At 39.6% G+C, this 21428-nt stretch overlaps 1 protein-coding gene across 1 annotated transcript in view; it reads right to left on the bottom strand.

Annotated features, from left to right (window-relative positions):
• Window positions 1-5235: 5235 nt before the first annotated feature.
• Window positions 5236-21428, bottom strand: part of TDP1 (tyrosyl-DNA phosphodiesterase 1) — a 32430-nt gene continuing 16237 nt past the window's right edge. Inside the window, exons 7-15 of the mRNA XM_061611924.1 lie at window positions 21201-21371; window positions 19568-19646; window positions 16518-16703; window positions 15998-16046; window positions 15225-15291; window positions 13361-13468; window positions 13086-13188; window positions 11534-11642; window positions 5236-5720 (exon numbers count right to left, since the gene is read on the bottom strand). Coding sequence (XP_061467908.1) covers window positions 5647-5720; window positions 11534-11642; window positions 13086-13188; window positions 13361-13468; window positions 15225-15291; window positions 15998-16046; window positions 16518-16703; window positions 19568-19646; window positions 21201-21371 — 946 coding nt within the window. The 3' untranslated portion in view covers window positions 5236-5646. The remainder of the gene's footprint in view (window positions 5721-11533; window positions 11643-13085; window positions 13189-13360; window positions 13469-15224; window positions 15292-15997; window positions 16047-16517; window positions 16704-19567; window positions 19647-21200; window positions 21372-21428) is intronic.

The following is a 21428-nucleotide window of genomic DNA, read 5'->3' as shown; positions in this document are numbered from 1 at the left end:
GAACTCGTCCTGTAGTGTTAGTGGGGCTAAACCAGTCGGAAAGAAGATTAGTTTCAGCCAGAATTTGAAAATAGAGAGCCAAACCCTGGTTTCGACCTTTTGCAGGCCAGCCTCTAATCATAAGACAACATTTGGGACACAATGAGGTACTTGGAGGATAGCCCTCAAGGATTTGGATTGTACTACTTCCAGAGGTGTAAAACTGGGATAGAGGCCAAGTTGTGCTTCATATAAAAGCTGCGTTAAAGGCTTAGTCTTGAACAACTTTATTGCCGCTGGTGAAAAACAAAACCACCATACAATAAAAACATTAACAATACAATAAAAAAGGTCAACTATTGCAAAATGACATCTTTCTGCTTCAATACTTTGGATAAGTTTATTAAAATGCATAAAAGAGATCGCAGCTGTTGTCAACATGGCCCACTATTACACTTCCCCCATCAAGAGGTGGAAGACAGAGGAGACACTTTTGCAGAGCTTGCTTTTAAAAAACGTTCCAGTTTTAGAACGTTGGCCTAGATTCTATATTCCTCTGAGCAGAACTCTTGCCTATAAGATGTTCCTGCCAGCACAAAAAAGAATTCCTGCTATTCCCCCTGCAGCTCTTTGTCCCCGCCCTAAAAATCTGCTCAAGGGGATGTGGATACTGCTGGAACATCAGGGCAAGGGACTAGAAGGGGAGGAGAGAACCTGCAAAAAATAGTCTCCCTCCCTTCTGCCTCCTGGAGCCTCTGCTACACTGCTTCTATGAACAGAAAGAGCCCTTTTGTTTTCAGAAGCAACTCTGGATCCAAGCCGTAATTTATTGTAAAAAACCCCAAACTGCTATCTTAATAATTATTGGGGGAAAGAGAAGAAAACAAAATGCTTAAACTACAGTTATTAGGTAACATCTGTAGTATTGGAAGATTGTTGTCTAAATACAATGCCACTACTTCAGATAAAGTTCTTTATGCATACTCAAAGGGTTTAAAGGGCAGGCAGTCTAATCAATGTTAGTGATAGTAAAAACAAAACCAGGACAGAAGTTACTCCACATTATTTAGTGCAATTTCTGGCAAGCATTCACAGATACTCGATGTTTATATGAATACAGCAGGAGTTACAGGATAGACCTATGCAATGCATTTTGTCTTCAGCTGATAAGCTACATTAAACAGACCAAACACTACATTGCTGGAAAGTAATGCATGGTTTTGAATATTTTATTATGATCTGTTCCTCAACAGCTGTATTTGTGATTATAGCCAGGGATTCATAAACTCTGTACTGTAGTTTTACATATTTTATGTTTACCTGTTTTCACTTCACACCTATATTGGCAATATCAGTATGAACAGGCCTATGTAGCTGTCCAAAATTTTCTCGAGTAGTCAGCCATTTTAATAATTGTTCTGCATTGCTTTTAAAGGTTTTTTTTATGTTGTTGTACACCACCTTGATGTTTTGCGAGAGGGCGGTATATACTTTTTATAAATCATAAATAATCAGAATCAGTCCAGAAGTACATCTCGCATTCATTTCGGCTCTGAGGTTAACAGTTGAGAGCCTGTGCTACATTTGAAAAGGATATCCAGAATGCCAAATGCTATGATTATGAAAACTAGCGACATAACCTACCTAGGCAGTACAACGACTCTTTCAAAAGCTGTTTAATACTCAAAATTTGATCGAGTTTTTACCATAAACAAAGGTATGCAATTTATTCACAAGTAGCCCTATTGACTTCAATGAATCTTGCTTACTGTGTATGTCTATTTACACAAACATACACACCTAGTTTCTTCCTAAAATCTGTACTGGTAGCTAGAATTCCATAGCATTTGTGCTAAGCCCTGCACCACATTTTCTGGGCAGCTAATGAAGACTAGACTTAATGAAAGATCGTCTTATCCTTTATATACCCAGTGAATCACTGTGCTCTACAAGTGAGGGCCTCCTGCAGATACCATCTCACCAGGAGGTCCATTCTGCACAACATAGGAAACAGACCTTTAGCACAGTGGCACTTACTCTTTGGAATTCCCTCCCCTTAAATTTTAGACAGGCGCCATCTGTTATCTTTTTGGTGCCTACTGAAGACCTTCCTCTTTCAACAAGCCTTTTAAGCAGAGGCTTTATTCCAGTCTGCATCTGTGCTGGAATTGCTTTTTAAAATGTTTTTACAGCTGCTTTTTTTTTTTTTAAAGGTGTTTATAAAGATGTTTTGTTTTAATATACTTTAAAATCTTTTGTTTAAGATGTTTTAGAGTGCTTTTAGTGTTTTTGTTTGCCACCCTGGGCTTCTCCTGGAAGGAAGGGTGTGATATAAATTTAATAAATAAAATAAACAAAGAAGACTAAATAAATACCACTAATTCATAGCAGTTAAGAAACTGTTTCCCTCATAAAGGTGATAAATTAAGACTACAAATCCTTATGAGATTCTGTAGTTGGCAGAGCCAGAGACAATGAACCCAAGGCATCTTCTCACAAACAACTTTTATCACATTGTCTGCATTCCATTCAGAGTTCTGACCTGTCTTTTTACATATCTGATGCATTTTAAAATATTAGCAATTTTATTTGTTCACATAGTGCATAATTCAACTATGCAATTTGCTATCACAATGTGTAGTAATAGCCACCAATTTGAGACAACCTTAAAAGGAGATTAGACATATTCATGGAAGATAGACCTATCCATGGCTACTAGTCACGATGGCTATATATCATCTCCAGCTGAGAAGCAGTCTACCTCCAAATAGCAGTTGCTAGGAAATAAGTAGGTGAGTGCTATGTCCTGCTTCTGGACTTCCCATAAATATCTGGTTGGTTGCTATGAGAACAAAACACTGCATTATATAGGCCTTTAGTCTGATCCAGCAGGTCTCTTACATTTTTTTTTTAAGAGACCTCACCTTCCTAAGTCACCAGCAACTTTTAGGTGTACATGGGTGGCGTTTTAGACCAGCTTAAGTTTCTGAGTCATCTTCAAGGGCAGCCCCACATAGGGCACATTGTAATACTCCAAACTGGAAGTTACCAGCAGCCAAGTCATATTTGTCCGAAAGGGGCTGAAGTTGGCAAACCAGCCAGAGCTGGAAAAAGGCACTCCTAGCCACTGAGGCCACCTGAGCCTCCAGTGACAGTGTTGGATCCAGATGTACCCACAAGCTACAGACCTGCCCCTGGCAAAGGAATGCAACCCGTTCAGAATAGGCCATCTCTCCACCACCTCCTGGACATGAGAACTCTGGACAAGCAACACCTCTGTCTTTTCAGGATTCAGCCTCAATTTATTGGTCCACATCCAGCCCGTCACCGCCTCCAAGCACCTGTCCAGCACCTCAGTTTCCTCTCCTGATTCAAATGGAATGGAGAGATAGGGCTGGGTGGCATCTATATTTGGATCTGCATTCCAAATATCCTGCTGACAGCTCCCAGTGGCTTCATATAGGTGTTAAATAGCATGGGGGACAAGATGACCCTGCAGAACACCACAGGACAGTTCCCATGGTGCTGAACAGTGGGCTCCCGTAACTACCTTTGGAAGAGGACCAAAGCAGTCATGACTAACTTAGGTTCATTAATTTAAATGGGTCTATCTGAGTAGGGCTTAGTTGAATCCAACTCTAGGAGAGCTTTTAAGAATAGAAACATTACCATTTTCTTTATGAAGTAAATTTGCACTTTGCCTCCACCATTTCATTCTGTCCCCAATTAGCCAGAATGGAGATGGCACAGTAATTTGTTTTCATTTCCAACCACAAATTAGCTTCAAACCATCTTCCAAACTGTGGCTTGTTCCCAGGCATGAATAGCTTTCAAAACATTTCACACATGCCAAAGGCTCACTCATAACACCAAACCACAGTTTAGTAATTAAGACTGAACCAATCCATTGTTTCAATGCTAAGCAAGCATACTTGGTATTAAGCCCTGGTGGCAACAATGAGAGAAGTTGCTGCCTGGTCATTCAGGAATGGGCTGCAAAAATTATGTTTATTTTGTTTCCCAATAATATTTTTAAACCATCAGGGTTAAACCTGAAGTTCAGGGTCCATCTCAGTATCTTTATCTCTAAATCAGTAAAATTATACAGCATAATTCAATAAATAACCATTTACTTCCATCTTGGCAAGTTCAGCATACACAGTGAATTAATTAATCCAACAATTGGTTATCACTTAGGAACCAAATGGTTCAGTTATTTCTACAATATTACACAACATCTGTCAGCTCAAAAGCTTAATCCTGTACATGTTTGCTCAGAAGTAAGTCCCAGCTAGCTCAGCGGGGCTTTTTAAACAATGAGCCCTAGAGAACAGCCCTAGCTGGTTTTTTGAACCATAACCTGAAAGCATAATTGCAATGAAATAACTGTATATACCACATGCACTTGCCTAACAAGCTCTTCACCTGACCAAAACATATATTCACTGATGCTAATAATTCCCGTAAGTGGACATTTAATAGGTGCATGGCGTGTATCCAAATGCTAGGCCAAAATTTGTGGAAACGGGTTGTATCCAATGCTGCCATTGTACATGTGGAACAGACTTCTACTTACGCAGTGGAACTTCCCCTTTCTTTCATCTCCCCTCAAAATCTATTCCAGAGGATTGCAGGCCTCTCTGGGGCATGTGGGGGCTGCAGCAGGGAGGAGAGGAACCCCCGTTGTGCCAGCGAAAGTCCACTCGTGCAGTGTTGGATACATGCCAATGAATTTCAGCCTTCCACTGTCCAAAGAGGCTGGAGGAGCCATGCCATGGAATGTAGCTACTCTACAATAAACTTAACATTAGTAGTGCAACAAATAAATCCTTGGTCTTCCTCTTCACTGTACATTGCCAAGCCTTGCATACATTTCACCTGACCAGTACAACAATAAAATAATGCAAATTATATCTGAAGAATTACCCATCTGCACCGCCACTACTTGTGTGTGTGTGTGGGGGAGATGGTATCATTCTGCAGGCTGGATTCTGTCCAGACTAGTACTATTCTCTACCTTTTAACATGCAGTAGGGTGTCCCACTATCTTAGGTTACTGCCGTAGCAACAAACTACTTTACCTATACTATATGCTTTTAACAGGATTTTAGCCTCACAAAAACATGCAAGAAGAAAACATAATATAGAATGCAATGTCTCTCCTGAAAAGCATTGTATAATGAGTCCCAACACTTGTGGGAAAAAACCTCTTTGCTCATGCAAGATAGAGTTATGGTAGAAAGCAGAAGCCTGAGCTCATAATTCAATGACTTAAGTAATCAATAACTTTTATTCACTTTATTTCAATTCTATACAACTTTTTCCTTCATCAGGGCCACTGTTTCCAAGAAAAAACAGAACAGGGTTGAAAATATTCAAGCTAAAGTACAAAGATAGCCATCTGACATAATTCACATGGTCATTTCAAAATAGAGTAATCAAGTTTACATAGGCAATTTAAAAGGCACTGTATTATCATAAGCTTTAACAGTTAAGCTACATGGTAGTTATTTTCTCTAAAAATGTTTTCAGTCTAAAGAATGTACTTTATTTTATAGGAACAGGTTTATACTCTCTGTACAACTGTATTAAAACCAGCAGATCTCACAGGAACATGAGTGGGCTCAGAAATAAAGATGCTGAAATTTCAGAGTAAACTTGGGCTGTTCATTTAGGGACCCACATGTTTCCATGTGTATCAGGCGCTCTGGTGTAGGGAATATTCCAAATCCATGGGTGATCTGCAATGTGGAAGAAACAGACAGATTTATACCACAAATATGCTGATGAGCTGGCTGAGAACATTGACCTGGACTTTCCATTCTTAGATTTTGATCCAAGTTAGACATTTTACAACTTTTATTTTTTTCCACCAGCTAGCTAACCTTTAGTGATGGGGTCTCACTACTCAGAAACTTTAAGCAGGTTATTTTGAATACATCTTAAAAAACCCAATTTGATGTATGATTCGCTTTGATCTTTATACCTTCATAACAAAGCACACAACTATTTCATCCCTAAGAGTATTACCCTCTTATAACCAAGTTTAATCTTGGGGTGCATACCCAAGTGCACTAATTTACTGGATATGTATATAATACAGTGAACATATATATGGCCAGTTTGCTTTGACCAAGAATCTGGACCACTTAAGTTTTCACTTAAACATTCTTAGCATCTAAGATGATACTAATGGTCTGTCTGAAACAACCTGCCTAAGCAATACTTACCAAACCCATGTACTGCAGCGGCACTCGGTCAATAGGGGGCCAGTTTTATAGCCATATAAATACCCTACTTCAAACCAAGCCTATAACATTGGGGGGTTTCCTTGGAAATATTTTATCTTGAGAGGCAAGGTATAACTTAATAAATGTAAATGAAAAACCCAGGCTGCAGATGGCTGAGCTAGAAGGAAACAAGTCTCCATAGTATATTTGGAGCAATGGTGCTTCTCCTCCTATTCTGCTGTGATTTTTGTAGTCCTGACTCTCTCAGCAGTGTACATCTCATTTCAGTGGTTGGTACAATAGACAGACTCTCTGGAGGAACCAAAGAATAAAATGCCCATTAATGCAGAATCTTTAATGGATTTCGGACCACTAAGTCTATAATCTATTTAAGTGCTGTGCAGCTGCTCAGTGCTTCAACTAACCAAAGATTCCTGCCTTGTTTCTACTTCTGTCTTCCACAGAGCCACTAGGAGGCAGGGAGAGAGACAAATCAGGGTAGTTAAACAGAGCACTGTCCCCAGGCACGACAGAGATGAACAGGAAAAAGCTGAGGGAGCATGCCATCTAAAAAACAAGAAAGGTTCAAACTGTGGGTCTTCCCCAAGGCAGTATAGGGCTCAGGAGCTTGACTCCAGCAAAGCTTCTCTCTCTAGCAAAACTTCAGGAGGTTGATGACAAACTATAAGCAGTGTTGAACAACACAAGCCAAGTTGCAATATCTGAGTGCTGTCAAGGCCATTGCTCACAATCATTACTTGTGATACACTGTGTAACATGCAAATGCTAAAAAACAAATAGTAATTTGGAAACCTCACACAGGACTACATACAGCAGCAGTACATTATGTACAGCTGAACAAGACTAGAAAATTACATTCACTCAAGTTACAGCACAAATTACAGCCTTCTAAGGTCCTCTCTTTTTTAAAATGAAAAACAGCCTTACTTTAACATACAGAGGAATGGGACTAATACAACTTCCTCCAAGATCTACGCAGAAAGTTACTGCAAGTGAAAAAAGTTAACACAATCCATCAAAATGTTCTTACTTTGCCTTAACAATGAGTGTGAGATGAAACCTTAGGCAGGCCTAATGAAACACCCATTTTTCTAACAGGTCTATAGCAGGGCTTTGTTTTTATTTTTCTTGCAGTACTGTTGCATTTATTTTATTTCAACCATTTCTATACTGCCTAAATACAACCATTTCTAAAGCAGTGTATTTTCCATTTTAGACTTCCCAACAGTTATTCATAAAGCTTTTACAGAGAAGTATTATACTTCAAACCCTACAAAACAGGGAAACAAAGCAAGCAGGTATAATAGTTATATGAGGAAAGAGACACAAATAGGAAGTAGCAAAGCACTCATACACCACATTTACCCATGCCACAGGGAGACCTCCATGTTGTCCCCCCAGATATTTATGTGATAGTCCTGAGTTCAGTATACATTGCATAGCTCTGGTCCTCAACAAGAAAAACAACAAGCATATTGCAGAGCAGTTTATAGCCCTGTCCATTTTCTTCCACTAATATTTCTCCATGGGATGCAGAATGATGAAGCCACATAACTGTGTTGTCTGCTTAACTTAGGCAGCATCTCATAGTTACTTTCCTGATGTCTCCTAAAGGGCTGTCAAAACACACACCTCATATTGAAAACATGCTCTGCACTTCACATTTCCTGAGATACCTCAACTGGATAAAATCTTGTGGTCCTTTGACAGTGTGTGAAATTTTGTTTGCTGGAAACCAGAGAAGGGTGGGGAAGAAGGGGTTAGCCAATATCAAAGCCCTCCTTTGAAAATAATCCTCTCGGAGACTCTCAAGCATTTTGCATTTTCATGTACCAACTTTTGGAAATCCACCCACTATCAGAATTCTAATACACACACAAATACACTAAAAATCCAACTGAAAAGTGAGGAGAAAGCAACAATACTTCATTTTCTTGCTCATCCTGCCAAAAGTGCTAATAGTAATTCATAAAAACTGACATAGCATTTCATCTTAAGTACAGTATATTAATCTACTGCACAATGAACAAAGCAACATTTGATTATATCAGGCAGAAAAGAACACTCCTCTCCAAATGCAGGTAGTAGGAAGCCAAGAAATTATGTCTCCTGCAAATGCAGCAATTTGCAATGCGTTACAGAGAGAGAATGCCATGACAGATCAATTTCTGAACTTGTGGTTTTACAACATCTTTCACAGCCAAGAAGAAAATGCAGGCCTGCCAGCTCCTCTCATAATCAGGAAATGAAGACTACTCATCTAGAGGTCTTCAAAAGTGATACAGTTCAACCAACAGGGCTGTGGCCAGCAGCCTACATCAAGTGCTAAAAATACATTAGAGGAGCATAGAGGTAAACTGGGTGACTGCTGTGAGGGAGACTTTCAATACTATCCTATCCTTAACATGCACCCAGTGGGTAGGATAGGATTGCTCCTAAACCCCCTTGTACTGGTGGAGCACAGTTAGCCCAAAACAATAAGAATATCATTCCAGCCTGATGGTATCATACAATTATATTGGGCAGAATAGAATTCTTCTCTCTCTCTGTACAGTGGGGTTTGCTGGCACAAGGGAGACAATGAGCTGGCACTGGGCAGAGCTGAGCAAGCAGTAGGAAGGAGCTGCAATACTATGTTCAATCAGGGGCTGGTCCTGGCACAACGTTACACCTGAACAAGAGGTGGGATAAATTAAAACATTCCAGTAGTGTCAATGAAGACATCCCTCATTCCCCTAGGTCATGATGGAAGATAAGATTCTGACCAACTACAGCACACCACCAGGAATGTACAAGTTCTAGGAAGGAAGCACAGCGCGCTAACATCACTCTCTCTTTCTGCATTTCCAGAGAACTACAGTGACATACAGGGAAATTTTGCTAATAGGGGAATATGATGAAAGGGCACATAGTAAAAAGGGAGCATTTTGTAGAAACAGCAAGCCAAGGCAAGCAATATATGCAGGAAGGACAGATTGAGAAATGCTGCATTTTCTCAAAACTCCTCCAAGATACATCAGAGACAAACATCCCCCAGGAACCTAAACATTACTGCTGCAACTGAGGTTGCAAGAAGACACCCACAAAGAGAAGCAAGGGAGGAGGAGTTCTTCATTTTTTTCAAGATCTGTCCCACTAAGAGCCATGAGGGGTATGTTAATCAGGTCATTGCTGGATCCTGTACATTTACATATGGCAGTCAGGTTAGAAGTGGATGCACAGAATAGGGCAGCCAGAGTGAAGCCATGATGGATCCAATTGGAGACCAGTTTTGTGCTGTGTGTGTCATTTTTGGCTGAAGGCTACTTGCAGTTTTGCGAACACTGCCAGAGAAGAGCTTCTGATAAGAAGTTGGTACAAAGCTGCTGGACAGCAAAAATAGTATCTAAAACAAGGAATAATACAAATGTGGATTGAGCTGACACTATGTGAAAGGGCACCGCTTGGAAAACCACTGTTGCAAGGGTCTCAAGCACTCATTTTATCCCCTCCCAGACAGATCTGTATAATTCTTCACATGGATTATGTATTGTGGGGTTCCACCCACAATTACTGAAACTCATGTTCATTGCTCTTGGAGGCCACTGATTCATAGGGACGCTGTAAGTCGTAATCGACTAGAAGGCACATAACAACAACATGTTCAATTATTGGATAATTCCAACCTCCTAATCCAAGTTTGCTGGGAGATATAATGGGAAGTATTTACTTTTTAAAAAAATGCTTCTTCTTTGGGGAGGGGAAATTGCCTTTGGATCACTTTTTCTTTTCTTATTGTTCTGCTTTGACCCACATTTGTGTGCTTTGCCAAGCTGAAGGCTTCAGGCCCACCCATTCATAGGTAACTAATATTCTGGGAAACACAGAGTAATAATATACAGGTAGTGGGCTGGAGGGAGTTAAGAGGAAAACATGATTTATTCTGTTAGTTCATATTTTTATTGTTTTAATTAATTAGCTAAAGCAAATATATACATCACATCACTTTAAGATATTTTAAGTTACTTTAAGTTGCTGTAATGTCAAAGTATTATCTTTGTGTTGTTTTCTATCAACCCCATAATACCATTAAGTTTATGCAAACCTTGCCAATGTAACTTTTAGTTGTTCTTTTATTTTGTTCCATCATTTATGATTGCATCATGGTTTTTATTACAAAATCTAATTCTGATTGATTGATCAATTGGTCAATCGATCGATATACCGCTCCATAGCCGAAGCTCTCTGGGCGGTTTATGAACTTCACACCTTTAAATAAACCGGTATATTCATTTCAGCTATAGTTCTGAGTTTGTGTTTTTCAGCCATGGATCATGTTTTCCTCCTCGTTCACTGGGTGCCTGCTGAGCAAATAGAACCAGGGAGATGCATCCAATGGAAGTTAGATGCATAGGCCAGAATTGGCATCTTATGCATGGGCCCTGACTATGCACTAATTTAAAATTCAGAACCTTATCAGGTTGCAGAGGAGATCTGACATCTTGCTTTGCAGAGTTATTAGAATTGTGTGGAATGACTGGCACCCCAGTAGGACTCAGACCCTTCTACTCAGAGGCCTCTTGTGTTCTACAAGCAAGCCTCCTAACTGCTAGGTTGCAAAAGGTGCTCTATCCCTGGCAGCATTTCGGTGCTGTGTGGAAGAATGGGATGGATTCCATACATTTTGATTGGTGACTTCCTCATCCTGTGAGTAATATAGGGACTGGTGAGTGGCAGCAGAGCTGCTGTGGGGGATGACTGCCAGTATTGCAGCAATTTCTTTTGTTTCTACGCTTTTGCTTTGCTTTTCTATTTTGCTGCTGGGAGGAAATATGTGACTGTGTAGCATTGCATTGGCAATGGTGAGAGCATAGGAGCTATCTGGCACAAATGGAATTAAAAGGCTTGTCTATTTATTGTTACCTGTGGCTCACACTTCTTCCAAGGAGCTCAGAGCAGCATCTTAGCAACAATGAGAGAAACAATGACCTACCTGAGGCTTTAGAGCCAAGGAGGATTTGAACTGGGTTTTCCACTTCCAAAGCTCAGCTGTCTAGAGTCACCAGTAAATCTCAATGACTAGTTGCCACAGCTAGTTGTGCAATGTGGAGGATCTTGTTCTCTTGCTGAGTGGAGCTTAAGTGTTGGACAATTCCAGTTCTTGTTGAGTTAGTCTCTTTTGGGTCAGTCTCACTTTCTAGATGTCCTCTTCCTCACTCCCCCATTAGTTATGATCTTTTTCTTCCACCAAGTGCCAAAAGGAAAACAGTTTTGCTCAAGTGTGGTACTTGTCTTGTTTTCTACATTTAAGAAGAGCATCTTACCTTTGCTTTCATACTTCTCTGGGGGCAGATCATAAGGTACAGGAAATGACAGTACTGGCTCATCAGAAAGCATGTTTTCCTTCACTTGAAAGTAGCCCAGATCCAAACCCTGTGAAAAATGCAGAGACAAAGGGAGAGAGGTCTTACACTGAATCCATCATTTTACTTCATATGAAACATGAAAAGTTTACTAAGACAAAAATATGGAGTTTGAAGAAAAGATATACAGTATACAAAAGTTACAGAAAACCAGTATATCCCCTTTGCAGCAAAAAAAGACAAATAGTTAAAAAACTTAATTTCAGAACTCTTGTTCTTAGGAACACAACTGTTATTTCTGAAAAGTATAGAAACCTCACTTACCCACGTTCAGCCCAGTGCAATCCTGAGCATTTTATGGTAAGTCAATAAAAATATGTAGCTTGTAAGAAATTAATAAAGGCTAACTTTTTTATTTGCTTTCTGGGTACATGCCTGCATTTGATTTATCCAAAATGATAGTATATCATTACAAAATCAGTCAGCTTTTTAACTGAAAAATTAAAGTCTTATAAAAATTTGATTCTATCAATGTCAGAAGAAACTGAAAATACATTAAATAATTCCCCCCTTTTTAAAAAAATAGGTAACAATGCTGAATTTGAGGTTTGAAGATAATTAGCTAATGGCGTTTTTTGTTTTTAATCACAGCACAATTTAACCTCCTGCCTGAACTTGGTTCCGATTAGTGATCAATGAGAGAAATAAAAATTGTACTGTCATACAATAGAGAGCAAATGATCAACCCATGGAAGAACTCACAACGTGTTCACAATCCACCAAGCTTTGCCTTCCCCCCCCCAACACCTTGAGTAACATCCTTCAGTCAATGCACACTACTTTGAGAATGAAAAAAAAATTCTCAAAATACAAATACAAATCTTGTGCATATGCTGCAAGTGCATGAACGAGCAAGAATCTTTTTCATCTATGAAGATGAAAGGCCCCACTCACTGGCCTCCTTTAGGCATAATGTGAAACCATGGTTTAGCCTCAGGCTGTCCTCTCCTGCTCCAGGATAGCTGCTAAGAGTTCACAAACTCCAGTTTGTCAAGATGTCTAAATTCCAACAAACTGCAGTTATTCTTACCAATGGCTTATGAAGCAGGTTTGTTTTAGCAAATCATAGTTAAGAGTAACCACAGTTTAGGGTTCAAATATAATACTTAATTGTTGTTAATACAAATGGAAGAGGAAATTTTCATCTTCTACATGCAGCTATGCCGAAAATAGGAAGGGAGTGGGAAGCTATAAAGTCCAAGGCTTTAACAAACTGATTTTCATAATGTTAAACCATGGCTTAGTATTACATGCAAGTGCAGCCGTTAACTGAACCTGCTTGATGTAATAATAATTTTCATAGGGAGTAATGCAAAGAACAGTGCTGCTACTTTCGCAGTCTTCACACACAGATTGTGATGTCTTTATTTCCCTACTGAGACTTACATTCTTGATTATGAATAACTGAATGCATTCACTAACTAGAACATGATATAGATTAAGATAAACTCACAAATTCCGATGGCAGGAAGAGGACTCCTAGCTCATATGATCGGATCATCAGCTGGGCGCCATTTTTCTCAAAAGCTCCCCAAGCAGCCTTGGAAAGATTTGCACTGGAGAGAGAAAAATTCAATGAACTTAATGGGAGAGGCATCACCCATTTCTGACAGTCAAAAGAGCAAAAATTCCAAATTGCTACCTATTTTAATTAAAAGAAGACACGGGCTAAATGATAACTGAAATAACCCTTCTGGAAGAAAGACAAAAGAAAGTCAGAAGACTTGCCTTGTAACCAGAAACCATGCAATCTTCTGGAAATCTGGAGATGCTCTCATATAAGTCTTAATATGTGGCATCGCATGGCTACGACCTGAGGTTTCTGCTGACCATTTGCTCAAATATAAAAAAAGAGGGGGAGGTTTCAGGTTAAACCATAAATAACGTGCTTTCAGATCTGCATTATTTCCAAGTGTTTTTTACTAGCTTCAACTTAGGGCTGATTCCTCTAACTCCAGGACTATTAAGCTTACTCTGGAGTGTAAGGTAGTTTATCAAAAGCTTTTGAAAGTTTAACTTGATCACCTCTCTATCTATTTGCTGGTTGATACCTTGAAACAACTCTAATAGGTTAGTGAGACAGGAATTATCCTTATAGTAGCTGCCCTGGTTCTGCTTCAGCAAGACTTGTTCTTCTATATGCATGGTAATTCTATCTTTAGCAATACCTTCCACCAGTTTTCCTGACTTGTAATTACCAGGATCCCTTTTTAAGAATTGGCCACTTTCTAGTCCTCAGGTACAAAGGCTGATCTTAGGGATGAGTGGCATATATTTGTTAGGTCAGCTATTTCACATTTGAGTTTTTAAAGAACTCTCAAATGGATGTCATTGGACCTGGCAATTTGTCAATTTTTAGTTTTTCAATCTGGTCTAGAACTTCCATCTTTTGTCACCACTATTTGCCTCAGTTGCTCAGACTCCCTACCTGTGATTTTTTTGTGAAAATTTGTTCAGGCACAGGATCAGTCCGAATTCTTCCATTGTGAAGACAGATAAAAAATTCAGTGTCCCTGCAATCTCCTTATCCTACTTGAGCACACCTTTAACTACCTTGTCATTTGAAGTCTCCTGCTGCTGCTGTATTTAAATATATTTTTGTTAGCCTTTATGTTTTAGCAACATTTATTAGATTTATATCCTGCCCTTCCTCCCAGTATGCTCCTCAGATTTTTTTTTTAGCATCCCTTATTGTCTGCTTGCATTTCTTTTGTCGGAGTTTGTGTTCTTTTTTGTCCTCCTAATTTTGGACCAGACTTGCATTTTTTTGAAGGAAGCCTTCTTGCCTCTTAATAGCTTCTGACTTTGCTTGTTAACCATGCAGGCATCCTCTTGGCTCTGGACGTACTTGTCTTGATCTACAGTATACATTCTAGCTAAGTGTCTAATATTATGGATGTAAACGACTCACAAGCATTTGAGAGATTTGACCCTCTTAACTTTGCCTTTTAATTTCCTTTTTACCACTCTCCTCATTTTTAGGTAGGGTGATCATGTTGGATTTTCTTGGAAATTACCATTTACATATGTATAACACTAGTATGGGCACTGTTTCCAGTTGGTTCAGCAACATTTATATCGTGCACAAGGTCCTGGGCACCATTTAAGATTATGTCCAGGGCCGCCGCCCCTCTGGTCAGTTCCATGACCAATTGTTCTAAGGCAGTCATTTAAGGTATCTAGAAATTTTACCTCTTTGTCATGACTGGAACACACACGTAGCCAGCTTCATATGAAGTCACCCATTAATATATACCATTTCTTCTTTCAGAGGTCTCCTTTATTTATTTTTCCAACTCAAGATTCCCCTGAGCATTTCGGTCAGAGGGATGACAGCACACCCCTAGTACTAAATTACTCTTGAGGCCCACTATCACTACATACAACAATTTTGTGGAGAACTCAATTTCTGAAAAAGCTTTACAATTTTATAGAAAATCTCAATTTACATCATAATCAAACGAGTTTTTACAATGGAACTTTCTGAGGCTTCTAATTAGTATGTTTATGTTTGTATGAGCATATCTCCTACAAATGCAATTGACTTTAAAAACAAAATGCTATTAAATCACAAAGAGATCATTTCACTTACTGGAAGTAAGAGTGCAGCCAAAGCTGTTTCTGTGCTGTTTGTATACTGTATGGAAGAGAGCCTCCAGCTTAGAGAGAAAGAAAATACCAATTACTCATAGTTAAGTGTGCCACTGAAATGGCATCTCACTAAGTGATGGGAAAATTAATTATTCACATTTTACCACAAAATTTCCCCTGTAAGGAAACAATATGCAAAGAAGAGATTTAGAATGATTCTGAAAAATAATTTACACTTCAGCCTCTTTAAAGTATACTCTATATGCAGATTTTCTTTCCAATTATGTGAAATGGAATCTGCACTACATAAAAAAACTAAAAATCACATCAAGATGGAGCAATCAGTTGAAAATGAAAGTGTCAACAGTAACGTGCTGGTTCACATAAGTAAGGCATAAACTGACCATGCAATATGACTTCAGTGTTTGATATATGTATTTAGTCATGAAAGATTATGCCAGTGCAATCACTCTGCCAAGACAGTTTATTCTGATGGGCAATTGGCTTGTGTTGATTTCCCACCCCTACTTCTGTATTTATTGTAATGTGTTGACCCTGCTCAGGATTTCATGCTGTTGATATTTTATTTCATAACTGTTAAGTTTGACTGAGTTCTGCCTTGGGGGTCCTTATTAGGGCTGAATAGATACAAATGTTTTTAAAAATAAATTTACAAATTTCATGCAGTATCTTGAAATTCTTTTCAGTATTTTCTTCCAACTTTTCAATATCTTTTTTTCTACACTGTATCCAAAGGCAGGCATACATTTTTACCTGGGTAACCTTCTAAACTCTGTCTCACATTGTCCACAGTTGGGTAAACCTAAAATAACAAAGTGTAATCACTAGTTAGCTATAATAATGTACATCCATTGACAGTTTTACAGTTCTTGAAGAGATGTTGTACAATTAATATTCAACAATTCTTGCCAAGTAACATGGTAGCAAAAAGTTGTATTGAAAAAGTTCAGCTGAACTAAGTAAGTCCTTCAGAATCTGTAATTTAAAGAAAATGAAATAAAAGTGAGCAATGAGTGCTTGCATGCAACATGAGCATGGTGTTATAGCAGGAAAAGTTAGGAATGCGTAAATCCCATTGAGTTCAATGAGGTTTAAACATATCTTTTGCTACACTGGACTCTAAGAGTTCCAAAAAGATTTCTAAAAAATAGGCGCTAGCTGAAGCTTTTGAAGCAACTTTTTTTAAAAAAATACCAAAAAATAGACATGCCAATGAAGGAAGCACTGCTTCTTTGAATTTCATGATGAAATATATACAATAAGAAAGCATTACCAGATGAATAGGAACATCATGATTTGTCAGAGTCTTTGCCCTGTTTCCCAGAGAGATGAAACTGTCTCTAAATTCTGAAAATAGCCATTTGGATTGATCAGCTCCCAAAGATCCAATGCTGGAGAACTGTCCTATTACAGGCCAAGAATCCTGATCAGGTACTTGTGTTGCATGCTCTTTCAAAAGCTGTTTGGGGAGAAATCAGATGCAAGAGCAACAAAACATTATCACCTTTGGCACTTCAAACTATACTGAACAAAGTTCAGTAGTTCATTAGCTAAAGTATGACATGGACATTGCCGACTAGGAATGACATTGTTTGATTAGCTACTCAGTTAGCATCTCATCCAACCCTCCTTACCACCAACTGATTCATTATAGGTACAGTATCTGTGAATACTTACCATTTCTCCCTATGAATGAGTTTCCTCATTTTTTTAAAAAAAAGTAGGAAAGTCATGTTAGTATCTTCCAGCAAAAACAGCCAAGTCCTTTGGTGCCTTAAAGACTAAAAAAATAATTGCAGCATAAGCTTCCATGAACTAGTCTCACAAATACATGGTGTGGTAGGCACATGTACTTGGGGACAGATGGGACGAGGGGGAAAGAGACAGCAAGTCTCTATTCAGAGTGTAATTGGCTCCCACATTCTCCAATGTGCCATCGCCACCAAGAGTGCCCCTTCTCCTGTTTTACACAGGACTAGCAGGTAGCCTCTATGAGAAGGAAAAAAATCAGCACCAACAATGACAAGTCAGAAACCCAATGGAACATTTGATAAATTATTCTTATTTATTTATTGAATTTATTTCCTTCCCAAAGGACCCCAGGGCAGCAAACATATCAGCAAAACAATTTAACAAAAAGCATTTTAAAAACAGTTAAAAACATTCCAAAACACAGTTAAAAACATTATTTTATTCAATGATCTCCAGGTTGCCAGGAACAGTCCCCTTCAACCATCGAATGCCAGGGTAAACAGGAATATTTTCAACTTCCTCCTAAACGTCAATAGTGATGGAGACAGACACACCTCACTGTGAGGGGAATTCCACAAACAGGGAGCAGCCACTGAAAAGGCCTTGTCACAGGTCAGTGCCAAGCAGGTAGCCTGCTGACTGTAAGGTCTGAGATGGCTGAGATCGGGAAGACACTTTTAGATACTTGGGTCCCAAGCCATTTAGGGTTTTATATGCTAGTACTAACACTTTGAATTAGGCCTGGAAGCTCACTGGAAGCCAGGACCAGAGTAAATGCTGCTTTTTGTAAATTGTATTTTTTTATTGATGTATTTTTATATTTGTGTTTATTTTTTGTAAGCCGCCTTGAGGGCCTTTTGGCCAAAAGACGGGGTAGAAATAAACTAAGTAATAATAATAGTAATATTAGGCTGCCCCATTTACCAGCCTAACGGCCGCATTCTGCATTGGCTGCAGCCACTGGACTGTCTTCAAGGGCAGTCCCACATACAACACATTAGGGTAGTCCAGACAGGAAGTCACCAAAGCATGGAAAACTGAGGCCAGGCTATCCTAGTTCAGGAATGGCTATAGCTGGCAAATCAGCATCAGTTGTGCATAAGCACTCCTAGCCACAGAAATCACTTGGGACAAGTTGGAATCTAGGAGTACTCCCAGACTATGCACCTATTCCTTCAGGCAGAGTGCAACCCCTCCCAAAATAGGTCATACACCCAATTCCCAGACACAAGAACCACCCACCCACAGCACAACTGCCTATCATGATCCAGCTTCAGTTTATTACCCCCTATCTAACCCATCACTGCCTCCAGACTTGTCCAACACCTTCACAGCCTCTCCTGATTCAGATGGAATGAAGAGATAGAGCTGTGTGCCATCTGCATACTGAAAACACTGTGCTCCAAATCCCTGAATGACAGCTCCTAATGGTTTTATACAGATGTCAAATAGCATAGGAGATAGAATGTACCCTTGTAAGACCCCACAGCCCAAAACCATGGAGTTCAATAACAATCTCCTAATACTACTTTCTGGTAGCGGCCCTGCAGGTAGGGCTGGAACCACTGCAATACACTATTTCCAATTCCCACCTCCTTCAGTCCTTCCGTGGCGTCAAAAGCCAGTGAGAACTCAAAGAGAACCAATAGGCTGCATTGTCTCTCTCCTGATAAAGGTAATCAATGACGGCTGTTTCAGAGATGAAACCAGGCCGGAAACCAGACTGGAATGGATCTAGACAATCTGCTTTCTCCAGTCATTCCTGCAGCTGGCCAGCCACTACACTCTCAAGCATCTTGCCCAGGAAGGGAATATTAGAGACTTGATAGTAGTTTTCTAAAACCTCTGAATCCAGGGAGGATCTCTTCAAGAGGGGTTGCACCACTGCCTTTTTCAAGCCAGTGGGCATAACTCCCTCCTGTAGTGAAACACTGGCCACTCTTTGGACCCATCCTGCCACTCCCCTCCTCCTAGATTTTACAAACCATGATTGGCAAGGATCAAAAGGGCACATAGTCAGCCTCACTACCACAAGCATACTGTTCACATCGTTGGGCTGCAACAACAGAAACTTATAAAACTCACTATGGTCAATGTCTCTGCTGCATTCAGAAAGCTAAGGATTCTCATCTCCCTGCTGTATCAGGAGACATGCTCTTCTTCTGCCACACTAGGAATGGAATTATTTTCACTGAATGTGAAGCACTGCTACTTTCTGCTTTCTATACCACCAAATAGGTCCTCTCCCTAATTATCCAGATTGCCTCTCTAAATGCATTATTTCTTCAGTGATCAACACAGAAGTAGGCTGTAATCTAACTCTGAAAGAGTAACAGAAAAATAAAATATTTTATGGATCAGCTGTTTACATCTGTGTAGCAAGTTAGGGTACACATTACTATCCCCAACCACCAATTCAAGATGCAGGTTTCTCTCCTTGTCAGTTTACAGTGCCAGCAGAGGACTGGGGTGTTTTGTGGGGGTGGGGTGAGGCCTAGAAAAAGAAGAGGCTGAACAATATATCCTTAAATAGGAAGAAAAAAAGAAGAAGACAGGCAAAAAGCCCAGTACCTTTCTAAGTCTAAGATGACCCCATTTCTCTTTTTCACTGCTTTGGTATCGACCTGGAGTTGAACCAAGAAGATATACTCTACAAAAAGACACAAATAGAAGTGTGTATGATAATGTTAGATTAGGGTGTTCTACCAAATTGTGTTCTTATATGGCATTAAGTCTTCTCAAAGATTATACTGCCTACAGTTAAATTGTTCAAAGTATAAAGAGAAATTTCTTTTTAGAAAAAGCAATCATGTTTCATTTAGCATCTTAATTTTCATTTCTGCTCCATCCTCACTCTGCCCCTTCCTTCTACCTTCTCAGCATGATGCAATTTAGCCAGGAAGTCTTCAATGAAACATAGTTTCCCACTTCATCTGAACTGGGAAATTATGGCTACTCGGTTTGGAACAAGCCAAGTTCTTAAACCAACTTCATACTGGAGTTTGTGGCTTGTTCTGTAACCGGTAACTATAGTTTTCTGGTTCAGGGAAAACATATGGCTAATAATAAATAATTGAGAACTTCTGGACTGAACTGTGCCAAGAAAGGAGGAGAGAAGGAGCTGCATGCGCAGACACAAGGCTCATTTGAACCAGGGCACCATATCTTTCCGTTTCTAAAAAAAATCAGGATGGCCTATACCTTTATGTAAGAATGTTGAAAAACACAAGTGAGGCAGTAATCATTCAGTACCGGGGTCACCAACCTTTTTGGACCAGGGGGCACATTTCAAATTTTAAGAGTGCTGGGGGCACCAGTCACAAAATGGCTGCCACAGGGGGCACGGCATAACTCAAAATTAAAGAATAGTCATGGTGAAGCTTTTCCCAAAATTATATTTCTATACTAGGAAAGGCTTGATCTGTTGCATTTCTGCCTCTCAAACAGCTGTTACAGGCACAAGAACCCAATTTTCCTCAATGCCAACCCTAAATGAAAGCCTAGGCTGCTACCCTGAACTCACTTACCTGGACGTAAGCCCGATTAAACACCAAGAGTAGACACGTATGCCATTATTCGGTAAGTCAATTATATAGTGAATTCTTAATGAGACCCTGGTCTTTAGCTGCTGCAAAGCAGGAAACATGCCTAAGCCTCTTTGCAAAGTTTTCACATTTGCCTTTGCGGGGGAGAGGGATTCTTCAGCATTCACCCACGCTTATTGTGTAGTAGTATTTGCAGAAAATAACTTCTAGGCATTACCTGATCTCAAGCAAACCCACCACAGAAAAGATACATCCTGGCTGGTAGGGAAAGAGGAAGGGCAAACTATGGAGATTCGAAGGACTAGGAAAAAAGACAGAAGCAGAGAAAGTGCACTAAAAGGGAGTGCAAAACAAGAGAAGAGCTCGTTATGACCCCAGGGATTCCTATTGCCTGGTGTCCCAACAACTCACTGATCAATCACAGCTCTGACTTCACTCATTGGCCAATAACACTGATAGGCAGAAACAGCTAGGCTGTCTCATTTTGCTCTATAACTTTTTTTCCTAAGAGGGCTAGAGACTTGCTTTTTTAAAAAAAAGAAAGCTTAGATTCTGGGCTACCTCCTGGGGACATGTGCCGTGGCACCCACAGGCAACAGGCTGATGACCTCCAATTAAGGACAATTCTTTTAAAAAGTATTCCCTCCTAAATGATGTACCTTGTCTCTGAAAGATCATGTTGCTTGATTATTTCAACCCATTCACTGAGAGTAGGAGAATTGTAAGACATCAAATAGCTTATTAGGTCAGATTTAAAATTGGTATGAGATTCACCAGCAGACTCAGCAGCTCCAGGTGGTAGTTTTGGATACAAAGGACTTAGCCATATTCTAGAAGATAGAAGTAGAAGAATAACCAATATACTTACAAATGATTATATTGTATTT

The sequence above is a fragment of the Rhineura floridana genome, chromosome 2 (assembly GCF_030035675.1).
Source record: "Rhineura floridana isolate rRhiFlo1 chromosome 2, rRhiFlo1.hap2, whole genome shotgun sequence".
Taxonomy (NCBI): domain Eukaryota; kingdom Metazoa; phylum Chordata; class Lepidosauria; order Squamata; family Rhineuridae; genus Rhineura; species Rhineura floridana.
Note: the sequence above shows the minus strand (reverse complement) of the source record. Positions and strands in the feature narration are given on the sequence as shown.